This window comes from Archocentrus centrarchus, chromosome 7 (assembly GCF_007364275.1).
Source record: "Archocentrus centrarchus isolate MPI-CPG fArcCen1 chromosome 7, fArcCen1, whole genome shotgun sequence".
Lineage (NCBI taxonomy): Eukaryota > Metazoa > Chordata > Actinopteri > Cichliformes > Cichlidae > Archocentrus > Archocentrus centrarchus.
In genome coordinates, this window is record NC_044352.1 from 28,554,754 (window position 1) to 28,574,658 (window position 19,905).

General features: G+C 38.4%; 2 protein-coding genes across 3 annotated transcripts in view; one reads left to right on the plus strand and one right to left on the minus strand.

The window, feature by feature from the left end:
* Nucleotides 1–19,905, minus strand: part of mtor (mechanistic target of rapamycin kinase) — an 85,020-nt gene that overhangs the window by 36,435 nt on the left and 28,680 nt on the right. For both annotated transcript variants that reach the window (XM_030732982.1, XM_030732981.1), the window contains 3 exons: nucleotides 19,422–19,564; nucleotides 18,880–19,042; nucleotides 17,808–17,953 (listed from right to left, as the gene is read on the minus strand). In XM_030732982.1, coding sequence (XP_030588842.1) covers nucleotides 17,808–17,953; nucleotides 18,880–19,042; nucleotides 19,422–19,564 — 452 coding nt within the window. The remainder of the gene's footprint in view (nucleotides 1–17,807; nucleotides 17,954–18,879; nucleotides 19,043–19,421; nucleotides 19,565–19,905) is intronic.
* angptl7 (angiopoietin-like 7) lies at nucleotides 10,608–13,844 on the plus strand. The gene is made up of 5 exons (XM_030732983.1): nucleotides 10,608–11,161; nucleotides 12,170–12,270; nucleotides 12,389–12,583; nucleotides 12,826–13,021; nucleotides 13,124–13,844. Exons 1-5 carry the CDS (start codon nucleotides 10,810–10,812, stop codon nucleotides 13,291–13,293), a joined length of 1,014 nt encoding a protein of 337 aa, XP_030588843.1. The 5' UTR covers nucleotides 10,608–10,809; the 3' UTR covers nucleotides 13,294–13,844.

Genomic DNA, 19,905 nt, shown 5'->3' on the forward strand with positions numbered 1-19,905 from the left:
GCATTGAAAGCTGAGTTACTAGACAGAATACACGACCAAACAGTGATTATACTGTTATTTGTCAAAATAACATCAACTCTCCTTATTTGTAATTGGTAACAAATAATCAAAAAAATTAAACACTTAAATCTGTGCACCATCATTGCAGCAATATTGACAGAACATTCCAGGTTTTGTTTACATAACATACAAAAAACAAACAAACAAAAAAAAAACAATAAGCGCAGAACAGCTTTTAATATTTCTGCTTCTAAATTGTGATCTGGCCTTAAAATCCATACAGTTACAGCAATCTGTCAGCAGAATGGTTATTATCAGTTATTAAACAGTTAAAGCAATACTTTTGTTAAAAGCTTTGAATTAAAGCTGATAGTCTGCACTTCAATCACATCTTGATTGATTTAAAATCCACCGCGGTGGTGTGCAGAGGCTTAACTACAAAAATTCTGTCACTGCCCAAATACTTTTGGACCTGATTGTAGGTTCATGCGTGATGCGAAATTTTCAACAAGAAAAAACATGAATGATTTTGAATATTGAAAACTTTTGACTAATTTAATATAATTATACCTAGGTTAAAAAGCATCAAGAGGGACTAGAGAAATATAATTTCATTTAAAAAAAACATGAAACTGTTGATGACAAAATACAATAGTGCAGGATACATAGAAAATCCATTTCGTATGAATAAATAACCTCCCACCCCCCATCTCCGACTATTCTAAAATGGTCTGGCTTTTCGGTAATGAAAGAAAACATGATCCTTGAACAAATCTAGACAGTTCCCCCCTCAGAGGTTAATATGTATGCAAAGCTCACAGAGGAAAAATCAGGCTTTATTACTGGACTCAATCAAATCTAATTAGGAAGCAATCCACTTGAGCCTTCTTGATTTTTGCCCCTTTGCTTGTTACACATTGTTCCATTCCCTTACCATTGAAAAAAAAGACAGAAAACAAAGAGGACATTGTTATGTAGTATAATGGTCCAATAATTTCAAATATTTTGTGTTTTACTTGTTTATTTTATACTTTCGGACAAAAATTTGCAACATTCAGAACACTCAGCTGCCCCCTCCCCCAAAACAAAGGAAAAATACTTTTTAGCTCTGTGCCAGGCTCTCTTGCTCATTTATTTACATACTCTACTCTCAAATTCACTCTCCTCTGCTCTACAGTGGCAAAGAGACACATTTATAAACATGGTGAAATAGAGAGCAGAGGGGATCAGCAAAAGAGCAGTAGAAACTCATCAAAATCTGTATACTGTGGTCAATTAGCTTACCACAGCATATTATAAACATTCAATATATTTTTCAATACCAGCATGACCTAATGGTTTTTGATTGATTTTTTTTTTTTTTTTTTTTTTTTTTTTAAACAAAAGCGTTCTGAATATAAATTAAATGTGAAGGGAGGGGGCAGGTGTGGCTCACAATCACTGATTGTGAATCTTGATTACATTTTTAAACACAGGGGTTTTTTACACACAGTGACGCAAGGCAATATTGTCAAGGGAAGCACAATTACAGAGGCCAGATTCAATATGAACAAAGAAGTAAACCACCAAGAGCTTTGGTTTGGTTTAAAGTTGTTGGAGCTTATTAAGTATGAATCCTTACACGTGACTGATGCTAGCCAAACCAACAACCGCACCAATGGAAAATGACACTGACTGTCTGAGACTTCTCTGACCTTTTTGCCTAAAGAATTGTTCATTTGTGGGGCAGCCAGAATGCAATCAACAATATTCCCTGGAGGAAAGGCCCTAGCTATTGAGCACTGAGTTTTTGTTTTGTTTCTTTCCGTGGCACAGGTCCTGTCCTACAGACAACAGATGAGAACACTGCTCGAAAATAAACATTTCCCATGTAAATGGCATTTGGAGAAATTAAATGAAGATGAACAGCCAAGATGAACTAATTTCATGAGAAAATATGTCAGGTAATAGAATTATTATTTAATTCTGTGCATTGCCTAAACTGAAAAAAAAAAACCCAAATAAAAAAAAGCACGCACACACACACACACACAAAATTAAAAGAAAAAAAAAAAAAATCAAGAAAACAGCCATAAAGGAAATAAAAAAGAAAAATACTGACCCATAGCATTTGCAAATGGCACAATTAAATCATTCAATGCTTATAAAATTTTGGAATTAAAGCAACGCCTGCATGTTTATTGCTGGATTAGATTTTCCACACAACACAAGCCTCCATTTAAAGAAAAAAAAAATACTATTAAGATGACACTTTAAATATATTCATATTTTCTAAAACTCCACTTCTGGAGAGATTTCATTTAAAATAATCCTCAATGGTTCACAGTGATCGATGCAGCATGGACTAGTTTTGCTTGCTTTGTCTGCCCAAAAACCAACAATCCCATTCAGACATCAACCGTGGGCAAATGGAAATGACTGAGATTAAAGTGCTCAAAGCATTACTATTTTTAAAGCTTTATATTTTTCTAGCAGCATGACTGAATTTCAGAAAGCAAGAGATATTATACTACTGACTATTGGCATGTGAATCCGAGGTTGATTAAAACAAGGAAAGGGAGATTTATTTGAATAGCCACTTTAAATCAGGGAGGGAAAAAAACATCCTGTTCCACATGAAATATTAAAAAAACTGAAGAGAGAAAAAAAGGATTTCAAGGAACATCTAGACCTCAATAGGCTGACTTCAAAGCCAAACAATAACACTATTATTGATAATATTGATACACAACACAAAAACTCAAAAGTCAAACTTATAATGCATACAAAACACAAACCTTTGAGCATTACACAATGGAAGTGATGACCAGCATGACAATATTAAACAAAGACCTTCTCATTCTCTGTGTTTCTTAAGCAGCAGTGGTTGAAGTAAACAAGGAAACATACAAAGTGATTACATCAGTCACCAGTTTTGTTCCAGACTGTCCTGAGACACGCATATTTAAACTGATCTCTGACACCATCTGACTGGCCCATTGACTCTTGTTTCTCCAACAACATCAGGACAAAAGGGTGGTTGTTTCATCACCAAGCAGATGTTGCACCATAGGGAAACACTTAGTGTCCTTTGACTTTGAAACAGTTTATTTAAAAATGACAAAATTCAGCTCTAAAGCTGAGGAGAAAGTTCAGCTGGAATGCAGCACTGTAAAAGAGGGAAAAAAACAATTTCATACTGGTGATCTAACAATTGCATAACTTTAAATGACATTTGAATCTTTTTTTCTCTCTCCCCCCATAGTAAGTTAGGCTCGTTAGGGGGTCAATGAGACATCACCCAGAGAAACCATTGCACACATGTTTACATCACTCTATCACCACACTGCGACACTGCTGCAGTATGTCGTCTCCTGGGTTCCTCACCTTTGGGTCAAAAGGCCAACAGAACGAGGCGTCACGGGTGGCCCAAAGCGTGAAAAAAAGCCTGACAGTTACCTCATTGGCATGCTGCTGTTGCTATGGGGACAAAGAGGTTTGTCAACAATGATTGTGCAAGGGATTTCTGCCAGCTACAAATTCTGCTTTGAATATTTCCAATGAAATATGCCAGCTCTTCTTCTACTTATTCTGCTTTGTTCAACTGAAACTGACTCATGTTATAATTGATTTTTTTCCTAAATAATAACAAACAGTGAGGGGCAGTGATCTCATTTAAACAGAAAGATTACACCACTTCTAAACAGCTAACCATATTTATAGAGTTTATATTTATATTGATAAGTAAGGAATCTATTACAAATGGTACACGGTAGTAATTATTATATGTCACTTTTTAATCACTTTGAAATTAAAGAACTACTTACCTTAAAATTGCTGAAATCACTGATATACCTACAAAACTAAAACATGTAACAGTTGGCAAATAATGAATCTAACAAATCTAACTGAACAAAGGAATCTAAATGTTGGCACAAGCGGTTGTTGTTTTCTGTCCTATGGCACAACCGTTTTAAAGTCTAGTGTCACGAAATGCCTCTGAAGCAATACCACATGGCGAACTGTGCACACACAAAGTGCTATTCTTCCTAATCCAGCTTCTATCCCTCCAGTACTGTTTGTCCTAGCTACTGGTTTTTGGGGTGGGTGAGGAGACAGCCACTGCCTGGCCTGCATCCGCGCTACGACAGTAGACGCCACCTGGTAGCCATCACTGGCTTAAGGCTCGGACCACTTGATGGTCTGCCAGGGAATGAAGTCTGCCAGCCTAGAGCTGGAGGATACCCTGGTGCATACAGTGTCCCTCATTATGGAAAATATGGAAGAGTTTACTTTACCCCTATACGTGACCGGCATTCGAACTCAATATCCACTGTAATATTTTTAAAATCTAACTGTAACTCAGTTGCGTGCATTAGGTGTCCAGGCTAACACACCATTCATCCCATGATGGTATAGCAGCTGTGCTGTCAGATGTGCAATTTCAACTTCTTTTCAATTTCTTCACAGGATATATGTACATTTTTAAGTTCCTAAGCAGATTTCAGATTCAATACAAACTAAGTAATTTATCATTAAATAATGATAAATTAAGCACATAAAATAATAAAATATGGGGAGTTGATTCTATATGTTTAACCTGTATTTGGTAGCTTTTCAGTAGAACTGTCAGTATGAGTTCCAAAGAGATGTGATCCAAGTGAAGGAGGCCGTCGTTAGGCTGAAAAAGCAAAATAAATCTATCATTTAGATCAGCCGTGCCCAATACGTCGATCGCGATCTACTGGTCGATCGCAAGAGGCATGCAGGTAGATCATACGGAACCCCCAGTGGAGTTGGGGGGAAAATGTAGATCGCACGGCATTAAAAGAAGTAGAAGATGATTGATGAACTGTCATCCATCTGTTTCGTTACCACCCTACACACGCGCATTTAACCATGCTAGCTTTGCTTGCAGCTCGCGAGCTGAAAAAGTGTGGGCACCCCTGATTTAGATAGCATAATCTTTAGGAGTGGACAAAAACAAGCTGGTACATTCTTAACAATAAGACATGCACTCGCCAACACTAAAACCCCTGGAGGACCACAAAAGACAACTAAATTGGATGATCGCAGATTTCTTTCCTTGGTTTAGAAAAACCCCTTTGCAACATCTAGCTAAATCTAACCAAGTCAAGAACACTCTCAAGGAGGTAAGTGTATCTTTGTCGAAGTCTACAACACAGAGGCACCTACATGAATGGAAATACAGGAAGGAAACTACATCATCTGTCAAACACGGTGGAGGTAATATTATGTCATGGGCATGTATGGCTGCCAGTGGAACTGGGTCACTAGTGTATACTGTAATGTAATGTAACAGCTGACAGAAGTAGCAGGATGAATTCTGAAGTGTACAGGACTATACTCTGCTCAGATTCAGTCAAATTCTACAAAACTGATGAGACCCACAGCATACTGCAAAAGCAACGCAAGAGATTCTCAAGGCAAAGAAATTAGATGTTCTTTAATGGCAAAGTCATTCATCTGATCTCAACCCAACTGAGCACGTTCTTGCAGTTGCTGAAGCCAAAACTGAATGCAGGTTTTGAAAATTGAATACCCACAAAGTCAGTGAGCAAGTCTGTGAAGTTTGATGGGTCTAGCTTGAACAGTAGGCATCTATGTTGTGAATCTGAAAATCCTATGTGAAATTGTTCTTGAGTTATCAGTTTCACAAGATTTTCAGAAAACCTGACTTCTGACCTTTACCTTTAGGTAAAGATTAACTCCTGTTGATGCATCTATGGTGTGAATTTGAACATTCTAGGTCACATCGTTCTTGAGTTATGGCCAATGTTAAAGTTTTTGTGGAACAGACACCACTGAAGCCAAAGCTATGACAGTAGCTTGACTCTTCCTTAGACAGCTGAGCTAAAAAAGGAGGATAAATAAGTAAAAGTTAGAGCTTGGTCAGAATGTAGCACTTGTGATAGTGAAAAAGTGTGTGAAGTTTGATGGGGCTACCTGGAACTGTATAGAAGTTACGGACAATATTAAAGTTTTTATTGAATTTCTAAGTGGAAAATGGGGGATAATTTTGTCAAAATGCATGACAGATTTATGGCCCTTGGTCAGCATGTAGCCCATCTGTTAGAAAACAATTGTGTAAAGTTTGAGTGGCCTATGCCAACACCAAGGCTATAACAACAGCTCAACTTTTTCTTCAAAACAGTAGAGCTAACAGCTAATAAAAAGTGTACATGCATATAGTTTGGAAGCGGCACTGCTTCATTGGCTTCTGGATAATTTGACATTTGGTGCTTTGATGGACAGAAGGAAAAAGTATTCTTAAAGCACATCAAACCTGCACTGGTGGATCTTAAATACTATGATCAGAAGTTATTTTTAGGGCTTGCCTGATGATTGTTTTGTTACAAATCCTATGCCCTTTGTTTTCATTACCAAAAGGTTATTTTGACCTCTTACATGTTTTAATATTATAAACAGGTTTCACAGGACACAGGAACATTTGAGTATCTCGAGTATCTCAAGGAAATCTAACAGTTTCAAAATCAGCCAAACTCAAATCAAAACGTGTATAATTCAAAATTGTGCGGCGCTTCTGTGCTGACAGAGATGACAAGTGGAACGAGTTACTGTTCACGAGGATTATGTAATTCAAAATTTTGAGATAAAGACTGGCTCCTGCTTTCATTTCCTTCCTTTCCTGTAACTGAACGCAGAGCACTCTGCTGACAGCTTGGACCCTGTGGTCACTGATTAATTACAAACTGTTCTTCCAGTGGATCTAGGGACACAAAAAAGCATCTGTGAGCATGTTATGACACCCACACACCTGTTTTGTCAGCTCACTCTCACCAAAGTCAGATCACTAATGCAATTAACCCTGCAGGGTGTCCAGCTTCTCTTAAACACCAAAGGAAAAATATCTGCTTAATGAAATATACGGGCTTCCCACAGAACAGCTCTAATGTTAAGAGGAGCCATGTGCATTCTTCACATAGACCCTGGGGAGGGATGGTTAAAGGGTAACTGGTATATAAAGAGGCTGTTTTGAAGAAAAACACAGCGTTATAATAAATGTGTGTTTTTTGGGGGGTTTTGTTTTGGTTTTTTTAAGTTAACAGCTAGATTTTCATTACTAACCCTTAAAGACAGAGTCCAGGGCTGAAGGAAAGTGATGCTGGAGAGCGAGAAATGACTCATGGAGCAGTTAGGGCAATGAGAAAATGCAGGGAGGTAAATTTTCCACATTTTTCCAAGCGAGACTGACGCACATCAATGTCTTAAGGTTAAAATTTACAAGGAGGTCAAGAGGCACTATGTGTCATCAAATGTTAGATTATAAAGAAAAACCGCTGACAACAGTGTTAAAAAAAAAAAAAAAAAAAAAAAGATTTTATTAAATGCAACACCAGTACAGCAGAAAGTGTCCCAGTGGTGCATTTAAAAATATTTGAATTCTGCTGTCTGTCTGGACACCTGGAAATGCAAAACTAGTTTCTCTAGTAGCTCAACTTAACCATAATGTTCTAATCTTTAAAATGTCTTTGCTATTTTATGCTGAAAGCACTAAAACACTGGTTTCACTACAATATTACGGAAAGTTGCAGCTATTATCTGCAAATGGGTGAAATTAAGAGAAAGATCATGTCTAGGATCTAATCAGTTCAGGATTTATGCAGAATTTAAAAATTTGCAGCAAAATAAACATTAAGGCAGTCTAATATCTCATTATACTTCTATTAAAAAAAAGGTATTAAGAAATGATTTATTACTCCCACATGTTTCTTACACATCAAAGAAATACAGGAAACTAAAAGCACATGTCAACATTTGACATCAACATGGAAAAGAAAACCTAAAGAGAAAAATGGAAAGCATTAACCAAATATTGGCCAAAAAATACTGAGGGAGCAGAATGCCTGGGAAAAAGAGTCACAATGCATACAGACATTTAGCATCACGCTTTGACACATCAAAGCAACAGAAGACCATCTGATAATTATATAATATTGTGAAATTTGAAGAAAGTCGTTTTTTTGAATCCGTGTTCCAAACCAAAGTCCCCACGATAACAAAGATGATGATGAGCAGAACCGTTTCCTTACTTGTTCGCCTGACCAAGTGAGAATTGGAAACGGATGTGCGCCAAACATTTGGAGGGCCGCTCAGGCTTTCCGTTTCCCTCCAGGCACAAGAAGCTTTTTCAATGTGGAGATGCAAGATTATGTAATAAGATCTCACACCACCACAAAGTGTCAAGTCTTGTCTGAGCTCTGTGTTTGTGATATTCCATCCACCCTATCTGCACCGCACTTTGCAGCTTTGTGATTCCAGCCTTTACATATGACCAAGAAAAACAGGATTTCCTTCAAGGAGTTTGTACGTCATGAACAGCGCATATAGATAACAGCCAAAATTTAAATTAAATAAATAAATAAAATACAAGTTGCAGTGATCAACTAGTGTGACGCTTAAATAACCATATATTGAGAATTAAAATATGAATTGATCTTTGGTATCAGCTATATCAAATTGTGTGCCTGTCTGCACCCCATTTGTAATGCTGAGGTACAGGCATAGAGACAGAGCTTGAAGTTTAGACGTGTTTGTTTCAACAGACAATATGCTCTTAATTAAGATTAGCATAAAATATCAACAATCATTCTTATTACTAAGCATTGGTGAGTCAAATAGTAGCCCTGCAGCATTGATTTACTGCAGCACTCTACATAGAGGCAGATGCAGATGTCCAGATAAAAAGTGGTCAAAATAGGCTTAAACACTGTAGGTTAGTATTGGTAACGTACTATTATTTACTGAGAAACTTGCACGCTTTTCTCAGATAGTTTACTTCTGTCCATGTGGATAAGGGAAAAGCCATAAAGTTCAAAGTAAAAACTACAGTACAGGTCCTTGTATTTCAGCATAGAACACTTAATCTCTTTTGCCTTGTAATTATCATACAAAGCATCACAGAAGTCATGCCTCATATACCGTCTTAATGCTCACAGGCGTATTCTGGCACCCCAAGAAACCCCACAGCTACCCTTGTGGCTACTTTCCAAATGCATCTCCTGTAGTCTGGCAGGGATGGCAGCACCTCAGGGAAGAAATAGAAATTCCACTGAAAGCAGACATAAGAAAGCCTCCATGAAAGGCATTATTTTAAGCCCATCCAGTGACTGGAATGTAAGGAATTTTAAAAGGCAACGCAGAAGCAGGAATTTTACAAACATTGTTATTAAGTCAGGCAAACACACCTCGCTCAGCAGCAGACTGCATGTGGTGGTTCAACCCACAATGCAAGGGCAAGATTCACTGGCTAAAGAGCCTATATCCTCCACAAATGCAATGCTCATGTTAAGGGTCCCATGCTGTCTAACGTGCTTTGAGTGCTCATGTAGAGTAGAAAAGCACTATATAAGTGCCAGTCCATATTCCATTTACATCGCACGCATGGGCCGCTCAACTTGCTGCGGTCTTCTAAACGACAGGTATCAAAATCCATAAAGAAAAACAAATAAATAAATCACTCTTTCCTATGCAACTGATAATGGTAAGCATAAACTGTAATCTTAGGTAATTTATCCATCTAACATACCACACTGTATACAGCTACTTGATACCAAACAGATTTTAACTGAGGTCAAACATGCTTTGACTTATAAAAACTTGATGTTTGATTGTAAAGTTTCCTGTTCTTTCAAATGCTTGACGATTTTCCACATCTACAAGTTGAAAATTACTTATAATAGGCATGGAATTGATCAGAGAAAACACAAGCAGGCTGTCCCTTTTGCTAATAATGAAAGCCACAACAGTATGATTTCATTTTTTTTTCTGTTCTTTGGCGGATTTAACATTTAAAGCCCTTTGAGAAATACACTTCATATGTGATGGCAGAATGTTAAGCATTTACACATGTAGACAGCATATTCTGACTACTCTGCCCGCCTTACCCTGAGCATTTCTTCCATTCTTCCGCAAACTGTATTTGATCTGATTTTATCCTGAAGGTTTCACTAAAGCTTCCCCCATGTATCAACATGCCTTTGAAATGTGATCCTGAAAAGCTTTTGGCATTAACATCTGCCATCTGCCAAAAAGGGTAGCATGAACAGAACACTTAACCCACAATTAAGAGTATTTAGTGACTTCACCCCTCAAGGATATCGTAAAATCTGTCATTAACACAAAGTGTTAGAAGTGGGTAAGAAATCACCTACAGATGTACTAACGCATAAAACAAGCATTCAAATCTTTTAATCATGTTAGTGTATATTGCTGGATAAATTAAAATCAAATGCAGTTAATTCTTTTAGAGTCGACATTTCCAGTTAAGAGCTACGGAGATGCAGCAGATTCAGACAGTAGCATTTGTTTTGTTCACTCAGGTCTTTCTTCCAGGCAGAGGGAATTAAAAAAAAAAAAAAAAAGACTTCCCAGAAACATTAAACACCTGACAAAGCAAGTAAAAACATGGGCAAAGCTTCCCTATTATGAGTGAAAGTAAGATGAGGGGTGAGGCAGAAAGGGGCAGGGGGAGGAGGAGGGGGAACGAGAAAGGTCCTCCACCCTGAAGGTTGGAGAGGGTCAGTGGAGAGGGGGAGGACCCATATGCATAATATTTAAGATGCTCAGACAGAGGAGGACTTCACTGAGGTAATAAGACAGAGCCTGAGTGAGCAGCTGGTCAAAGGAGAGCTCCAACTCAACAGGACAAACTTCAGTTATCTGCAGAAAGCTTCTATCTTTTTGACATTCTCAGAGAGAATCATCTAAAGAGAGAGACTCCTTTTTAGCAGAGACCAATCAAAACCGCCGAGACTGCGCGAAGATCTAGAACTCTGACCTTTAAAAATGGCCAAAATCAATTTGAGCATAGTGGTTTTGGGGGTTGCACTGCTCTTCCTTGCAGAGACATGGGCTCAGAAGCCCATGAAGAGACAGACACCTTCCAAGGGCCAGTGCTGCGATGAGGTGCGCTCCCTCAAAGTTCAAGTGGCCAATCTCACCAGCCTCCTCGAAGACCTGAGTCACAAGCAGGAGGCAGACATGAAGAAGCTTAAGAGGCAGATACTGGAGCTGGACCAGCAGAACCGACAGCAAGAAGCCCGGGTCACAGAGGCAGAGAGCAAGTACTCAGAGATCAACAACCGTGTGGAGATCATGCAGCTGCAAACCCTCGAGTCTGCTCCTCAGACTTCATCACGTGAGTATTGACACTCTGTTAACAGAGTAGATTTTTGACCTTACTTTCTCTAGCCCCCAAAACAGTTGCTGTAAAAACTCCCATTCCTGCTGTTAACACATCATTTCAGGTTTTAATAACAAAATTGCAAACATACCTTTCACCTCTCAAAATTTCCAGACAGACTCAGTTTTGTTTTAACTGTTTAGTTTGATTTTAATAGATGACAAAAGCTTCTTTTCACTGGGGGGAGTGATTATTTTTAAAAGTAGACAAAACAATTAGCTATAAACTACTTTGCACACATATCATCATATATATATTTTAGCTACAAAACACTATAATCAGCCTTTCAGGAACCCAGACACATGAATTAATTGTGAGGGAAATTACAGTGCATGCACTTATCTGAGCTGCCCCACAGTACTAAAAACCAATCATTTAGAGCTGCACAGTCCCATCTGCAGGGCTGTCAGTAATGAACTCCATCAAAGCCACATCAACTCCACCATTCAACTCAAGTTCAACACACCACTAATCAGCATTGGCTGCCGCGGAGTGGTTAACCAGGCATTACGTCGTTTATTATTTCAGTACGTTTAACTGTGTGGTCTAACAGGATCACATTTATGTCACTGGCAAAGGGAACACACAAACCTTTTTAAAACTCGAGTAAATCAGACGCAGGAGGACAGAACAGGAAGGGGTGCAGTGATTATGAGAAGTGGAAGGTTTCCATATCTTTAAAGTTTGGGGCTCTTTGCTCCACAGTAATCTTAAACCCCTGTTAAAGGCATCACCAGACTGGAACAGGAGTAAAAGGTGCCGCTGTGAAAAACTCTCTGCAGGCTGTGCATATCTCATTCTTCTTTGATCTATTTTTCTTTTGGTGGGAGGCAAAAAAGCATATTTTTTTTTCCTGTCCATTTCCTCAGATACCAATAAAACTTGAATTTATGGGTATCACATTTTTTTTAAAACTTGTGAATCTGCATATGGTTTTAGCATAACAGATATTCCTTTTTCCAGATGCTATATATGACTGTGCATCACTCTATGGCAAGAACTACAAAATCTCTGGCGAGTACAGACTGCCTAAAGATGAGTTTCTGGGAACACCTGAGCATACTGTAAGTTTTCAGTATGTATTTTTTAATGATTGATTGACTGATTTAGTTTTTAGCAGGAGTTTTCGTCTTTTCCCAGCTTTCTGGAAAACCTGATGAATGCTAGGGCTCTTTGTTTCAGGTCTTCTGTGATATGGAGACAAATGGAGGTGGCTGGACTCTGATTCAAAGGCGCAAGGTTGGCCTGATCTCCTTTGAACGTGACTGGAAGCAGTACAAACAAGGATTTGGATCCATCCGTGGAGACTTCTGGCTGGGCAATGACCACATCTTCCGCCTAACAAGACAGCCCAGTACACTCAGGATTGAGTTGGAGGTAAGTGTTGAAAAGAATGACTATCATGTAGGACAGCAAGAATATGTAACCCATGCAAAAGTGACTTCATGGCTAAAAGTAAGAAACAGAAACACTTTATACCAACAAGTACTGGGTAATACTTGCAGTTACTGAGCTAGTAATAAATCAAGCTAACTCTAAGAGACATTAGGCAGACCAGAAAAGCAAATATTCTCACTTTCTGTCACTGTCTAAATCATGTTATATGTCTTCCAATGCAGGATTGGGAGGGACGCAAACGGTATGCTGAGTATGGCTTTTTCAAAGTGGATAATGAGCTCAACAGCTACAAGCTCTTCCTTGCCAACTACAGTGGAAATGCTGGAGACTCACTGCGGTACCACAACAATACCAACTTCAGCACCATGAACAAAGACAATGACAAATGTGTGGACGACTGTGCATCCCAGCGCAAAGGTAACATAGAAGAGAAAATCTTATCAAAGCGAGCCAGTCATCTACAGCAGATAATACAAGTAGATATTTCCTTCCATTAATCCAATTCTTACTTTCTTCCAGGTGGTTACTGGTACAACTGCTGCACTGACTCAAATTTGAATGGCGTTTATTATCGCTATGGTGACCACCTCAAGAACACCGATGGGATCACCTGGTACGGCTGGCATGGGCGCAACTACTCCCTCAAAAAGGTGGAGATGAAAGTCCGGCCAGTCGATTTTCATTCATAAGCGTGCCAGCTGGGCGTCCTGGATCAAGATCATACGCTCTCATACCTGTTCAACCAAATTGTGGCTTTTCCTGGACTGTGAAAGTGAAATTGCTGTTTGTGATGGTTTGGCTAGATTTCAGTCAGATGAATGTGTAATGTTTTTGCCATGTTTGATTGTAAATTGTAGTTAATTTTGTGTATTTATCAGACATAAAATGTTTTATTTTTTAAAAGCTTTCCTAGATGCCCTTTAACCACTGTCCCCTATGGTTAAACTGGATTCTGATTCTTTCTGTCCTTCGTCTTGAATGCACTATGACGCATTTTCAGTTATCATAAACAATCATTCCAGACTGGTCCGATACATCTATAAATCATTAAAGACTGGTAGACTAGAATTTCTCTGTGACTTGCTGTTAGGGATCGGTCATATAAATTAGGCTGCATTTCTTTTTCCTCATTGTTTTAAAACCGCAACCATTCATGATCGAAATGTGTCATTTGTAAAATGTGTACAGCTCTGTAAGTACGTTGTTTTTTGTGACAGAAAATAAAAATATTTTTTAAACATATTATTCTACATAATGCTATTCATTTCTTCACCGGGCAAACAGCACAGCTGTATTTCGGCAAACTCAAAGGAGTCTAAAAACAAGTCAAGGTCTTGTGTCCACTGATATCCAATAATGCCTACATATTTGCCTTGAGCCCTCGACCTCTGACTTCTGACGTCCTAGCCAAAAGGTCTCATGCCATCTAACCCAAATAAAGGGAAAAAAAGACCACACACCCACACCAACCACCCCATCTAGTTAAATGCCTCTAGCTTTACTACCATGACAACATTAAAATCATTTTGTTAGGCTAACAAATATTTTTTTTAGATAATACCTACAGAGAGCAAGCACTGCCTATACAGGCTCAGAGGCTGTGATTACTCAGAATCATAAAAATAGTGCAACATATTCCTTTCCTTTTACAAAGTGAAATATTGGGTTAAGGTAAACATCTAATGAAAGCTGGACATTTATCTCTTCCCTTCACATGAAACCCACAGAAGACCTATTGGGAGGGTCAAAGGTATTTAAAGCTGTGTCCCCAACAGAAAAGCAAACCTTAAACAGTGGTGAACTACACCACACTAAGAGGCCAGTTACTATTGACATAAACAGTGTTGCCATTGGAGGAATTCAAATGGCTGGCAGGCTTTATTCAGAAAGGTCACCTCAGAAAATGAAATGTATATGATTTACTGCTGTTTAAACTTCAGTGATAGGACTGCCAAAAGTGGCAGCTATTGTCAAATGAAGACATTGCATGAAGGTTAATGTAAATAGCACATTCAGCATGAATTTAGCCTACAGAATAATAAGAACAATAGTGTGATAGATTGTATTGTAAAAATGTTTTAATTAAGTTTGATTATGTTCACCTGACTTTTTTTTTCCACCTGAAATGCAAATTTTAAGTTCAGTAAGAACTACAGGGATCCTCACTCTGTTTTTGTGAACCGGAATATAACCTTTGTGAAGATTACCTTTAGAAGAGTTGTGTTTTCATCTTTAGGCTAATACTGAAGTTGTAGTTTGTGATGTTAAATAGAAGCACTTTAGAAAAGTAAAGTACAATCCCAGTTTCAGAAAAGTTTTGATGCTGTGTATAATGTAAATAAAAGCAGAATGCGATGATCTTGAAATCTCATAAACCCAGTGTATTCACAATAGAACATAGAAAACATCTCATGATTTAACTAAGAAAATTTTAACATTTTAAGAAAAAAATAAAATTATTTTGAATTTGATGGCATTAAAAAAAAAAAAAAGTTGGGACTGGGTCATGTTTACCACTGTGTGGAATTCCCTCTTTGTTTGAAACAGCAGTCTGTAAATGTCCATAAACCCAGCTTCTGGACTCTTGGGAGAGGAATGTTGTCCCATTCTTGTCTGATATAGGATTCTAGACGCTCAGCAGTTCTGCATCTCCTTTGTTTTTTTCATTTCACTATGCTCCGGATGTTTTCAGTTGGTGAAAGCTCTGCAGCCTGCAGACAGGCAACTTCAGTACTGGACATCCATGTTTTCCAAAAAGATTTTCAAATTTTGATTCATCTGCCCACAGAACAGTTTACACTTCAACTCAGTCCATTTTAATGAGCTATGGCCCAGAGAAGATAGCAGCATTTCTGGATCATGTGCACATATGACAGAGCTTTAGCCTGTATTTGTGGATGGCGCAGTAAACTGTGTTCACAGACCATGATTTCTGGAAATGTTCCAGAGCCCATGCAGTGATTTCCATCACAGAATCACACCTGTTTTTAATGCAGTGCTGTCTGAGGGCCCAAAGATAACACGCATCCAACACCGATTTTTGGCTTGTCCCTTGCACACAGAGATTCCTCCAGATTCTCTGAATCTTTTGATTTCCTTCAGAGAAACTCTGCCTCTTCAAGATGCTCTTTTTCTTTTTTTACCTAATCATGTTACTGACCTGTAACTAGTTCACCTAATTAGTTGCAAAATGTTCCTCGACCTGTTTCTTTTTAATATCACTTTTCTAGCCAATCACAATTTCGAGATATGTTGCTGCCTTTAAATTGAAAATGATCTAAAGCTTTTTCATCGAATAGTAAAATGCCTCAAAATGTTTGATATGTTTTCTATGTTCCATTGCAACTAAAACAGGAGTTTATGGTATTTGCAAGTCATATCATTTGGTTTTTCTTACATTTTAAATAGCATTCCAACATTTTTCAGTTGGGGTTGTACTTTATACTCCGTATTTCCACTGCCATTGCCTTGGTGGGACCACAAACCAAAGGGGTAAGAGCACAGTAGGACAAAGACAGGTAGATCAGAAGGTAACAACCAGAGATGTTGCCAACTCTTTAGCCTAATCCAAGTCCATCAAAACATGGAAAAAACAAACTAGAAACCATTTGGAAAAGGATCACACACATTGATCCTGTCAACATTCCTGACTCAAGGGTGTAATGTAGTAAAGTCTCCAATACGACAGTAATTTAAGAATTACTTCATTGTTACATAAGTACTTATTACTCACGAGTCAGCCTAAACTTATCTTTAAACTAACTATTGTGTTGACAAAATCTGTCCACAGAAATCCTGACAGATAAACATACAATATAAACACCTGTCAAACTACTCTAAACCAGTGTTGTGGTTGTGCCCCCTATACGATACACGATACACACATAGACTCACAACGTGAAAACAACCCCAGCTAAGCTACTGCAGCTGGTAATAACAAACAAAAGCTACACTGGCTGGCTAGCACATGATCTTCTGCCTAACATCTTGCAGCCTTTTGTATATCTGAACATGCTACATTTTATTTAAAATTCAATTTCCAAGCATTTCCATGGTGCCCATTACACTCGGGCTACACAAAGATCACTAACACATGGTTTAGATGCAACAATGCCTGGCTCCCATCACTAGCGTTATGACACCCGTCACACAGCTTTCACCCCTATCCTACCAAATAATGATAAATTAAATAATTTTGTACAAATAAAATGACCAAAACAGAACCAAATGACAATCACATGACATTACATGATGCACATATAATAAATGCAAATTGTTAAATTAACATCATTCCTCTCTTGTTGGGAATAAGGGGGAAAATGTGACTAATTTCCTGGCTATAATCAATGCTACTGTGCCCACTAAGAACATAGTCAAACCACAAATTAATTCCTTGGATTTTCTAAAAAATCCCTCACACATCATTTGTATCAGTTACAGATGTAATACTATAAACTAAGTATTTTAACTGAATATCCATATGAAAGAATGAAATGATAAGATCCAACATCACTCACTTACAAACACAATGACTCAGGCACAGAAATGGCAATGACAAAGCCATCGTCAGAAAGTGTGCATCAGATATGAAACATATTTTTCCCCCTGATACAGCCACGAGTCAGTATAAGGAGCTTTTCTTTTTTTGCAGTGCTTTCTGCACACTAGCGTCTAGATCTTTTATGGGAAATCCTGGAGAGGTGAGAACCAGATGGGGATATTGAAAACACCAGAGTGCCGGCTTCCATCATTCATCATCATCAAGGCTCCCGAGAAATTGAAAACAGGCCCCAGAGAAACACAAGTCCAGACACTCATAGATGAAAAGAAGGCAAGCTTCCAATTAGATGCCTGCAAAACAGATTTTTCCACACAACGCCAGAGGCGTAGAAAGAAAGAAAGATGAGAAACGGGGATGGAAAAGATGACAGAAGATATCAAAGGGTTATGGGACATGACGATATGCTTAATATAATTTTTCTGTCTATTTATGAGATTAAAAATTGACTCCTACAGGGTAGTGTAATGTTTGTTTTAAGCAGTAACTTATCCGGCAGTAATTGGTAATCACTGAGGACCTGTCAAATTACACAAACAGAAAGGTTAGGTGGACCATGGCATGTTTTTTTAATTACCCTATCCAGGTTGCGCTTGTTTTCCATTAAAATAACACATTCACTTCTGAGACTTTCACACCTCCTACCTGATAAGAGACTCCAGGATAAGCGGGGTTGGTCCTTTTTGAAACTCCAGCTCTTTGTAATGCAGAGCCTTGGCATAGGCACGGCATTTGGCAGCTCTTTCGCCAAGCAGCACAATGCCATTATCATCTCTGAGGGGCAGAGGTCCCTGGAAAAGGAAATTGTATAAAATAAATAACACTAAATGACAATCTTTCCAGTGGCTCTGATTAGCACACTCCATATGTTCTTGAAGTGAGGACTCAAAGCAGATGATCCTATTAAAATTATTTATATCATGGCCCAACCAAAACATTCACAGCCATTAAAGTAACAGTATCATCACTAATTATGTTGAGGCTGATGTTCTTATTTTATCAAAATGTTAGCAGTTTCAGTGTCTTTGAAGTTAACCTTTCTATTACTGTTAATTACATAATTATAAGAAAGCTGTCATTATCACTTAACTCTGGAAAGGTTTAATGTACGACAGCTTGGGAAAACCTCCACTCTACAAGACAGCATCTAGTGTCATGTAGGTATTAATGCAGCACGCAACTGTGCAATTAGTAGTTCCACAAACAATAAGGGCAAATGAGCATTACACCTGCATCTGCTGTAGTTATTGCCTTGTCTGGAAGAGGCATGAATTCATAAACACCTTTCTAAATCTGATGATGTTGGTGGAAGAAATAATTAACTGAGCCAACTGAAACATTTTCGTTATTTGCACACTGACAAGATTGCCAGTATGAAGACATATTTTCAAATATTATTTCAACATCATCAGTGCATCTGCAGTGGATTGCAAACGTATTCAGATCCTTTCATCTTTTGCACACTCAAGAAAACAAAAAAGAATTCTTGGGCATCACTAGCAATAGTTAAAAAAACCTAAACCCACTTAAATTTTTGAGATAGTTTTATTATAATGTTGAATGAAGGAAAACCTGAGACACGTAAAAATACTTTGGCTACTGTCAAAATCTTGAGGATTATAATTTAATTTTACACTCGCAAGAACCCTTAAAAAAAATAAAAACACGAAATACACATGCCCACATTTAGGTCTTAACCTTAACGTAGCTCACTAACCTTGTCACTGTGCTCCATGAACTCTGCCAAGTTGAGCAAAGTCTGTGTGACCTCAGCAATGTCTTGGGAGGTGAGCGCTAACTCAATGCTGCGGATGAGCTCGTCCTGCTGGTCCTCACTCAGCTCAGACCAACATGAGAGGAAAGCCGCATTGAACAGGTCTCTGGGGTCAACAGAAACAACATTTTGGCACTAAAACAATGATGCACATGTAACAAAACATTCATATGTTTTGCAGAAAGAGTAATCAGTAGAAAGATTATTACATAGCTTGTAAAAAAGCATCACGGTATGACCAAATCTTAGTGCTTTTACAGCATCTTTCAGTAACTGCTTTTCATATAGCTACATGCAGTCACCTCTGACCCTGCTGAGTGCGATTAGTCTTGTACTACTGATAACTGAGCAGCTCTAAACTCAGCAACTCCACCATAACTGATACTATCCCGTGCTTTTGGCAGTAGTAGCTGCCCAAAATCCTATACTGAGACAGAGCTTCAGATTTATGTAAGTGCTTTATAGGGAATTATGTTAAAGTTTACCTGGCAAGAGGGATGTAGGTCTGAGCCAGTGACCAGCATGAGCGCAGAGCTGGGGAGGATGACTCTTTGAGCAGGACAACACTCAAGCGCCTCAGCCACTCCAGCCAGTCGTCTTTGGACACCTTCCTGGCAGCTCCCCAAGCCTTTACAGTGTCAGAAATCATTAATCTCAGAACTCACAGACAACTATGTGGAAGCAAAGGTTTCATAAGTAATGTGTGTAGGATGATCTAAGATAAAATACTTTGTTAGTATCTTGATGATGGCAGCGAAGAGCACCGTGTAATTTATCGGTCCCCATACCACTCTGACACCACTCTATAAACTATCATCAAATCATTCAGCGATCCTTTGTTTTCACAGTCAAACATCTGCACTGATTTGTGTTCCTCTGCTCATTTGATGAGGTTGTTCCTTCCATTCATCACCAGTTTGTTAACTCATGTGTCCTCACCACAATCAAACTATGGCCTTCAGGACTGCT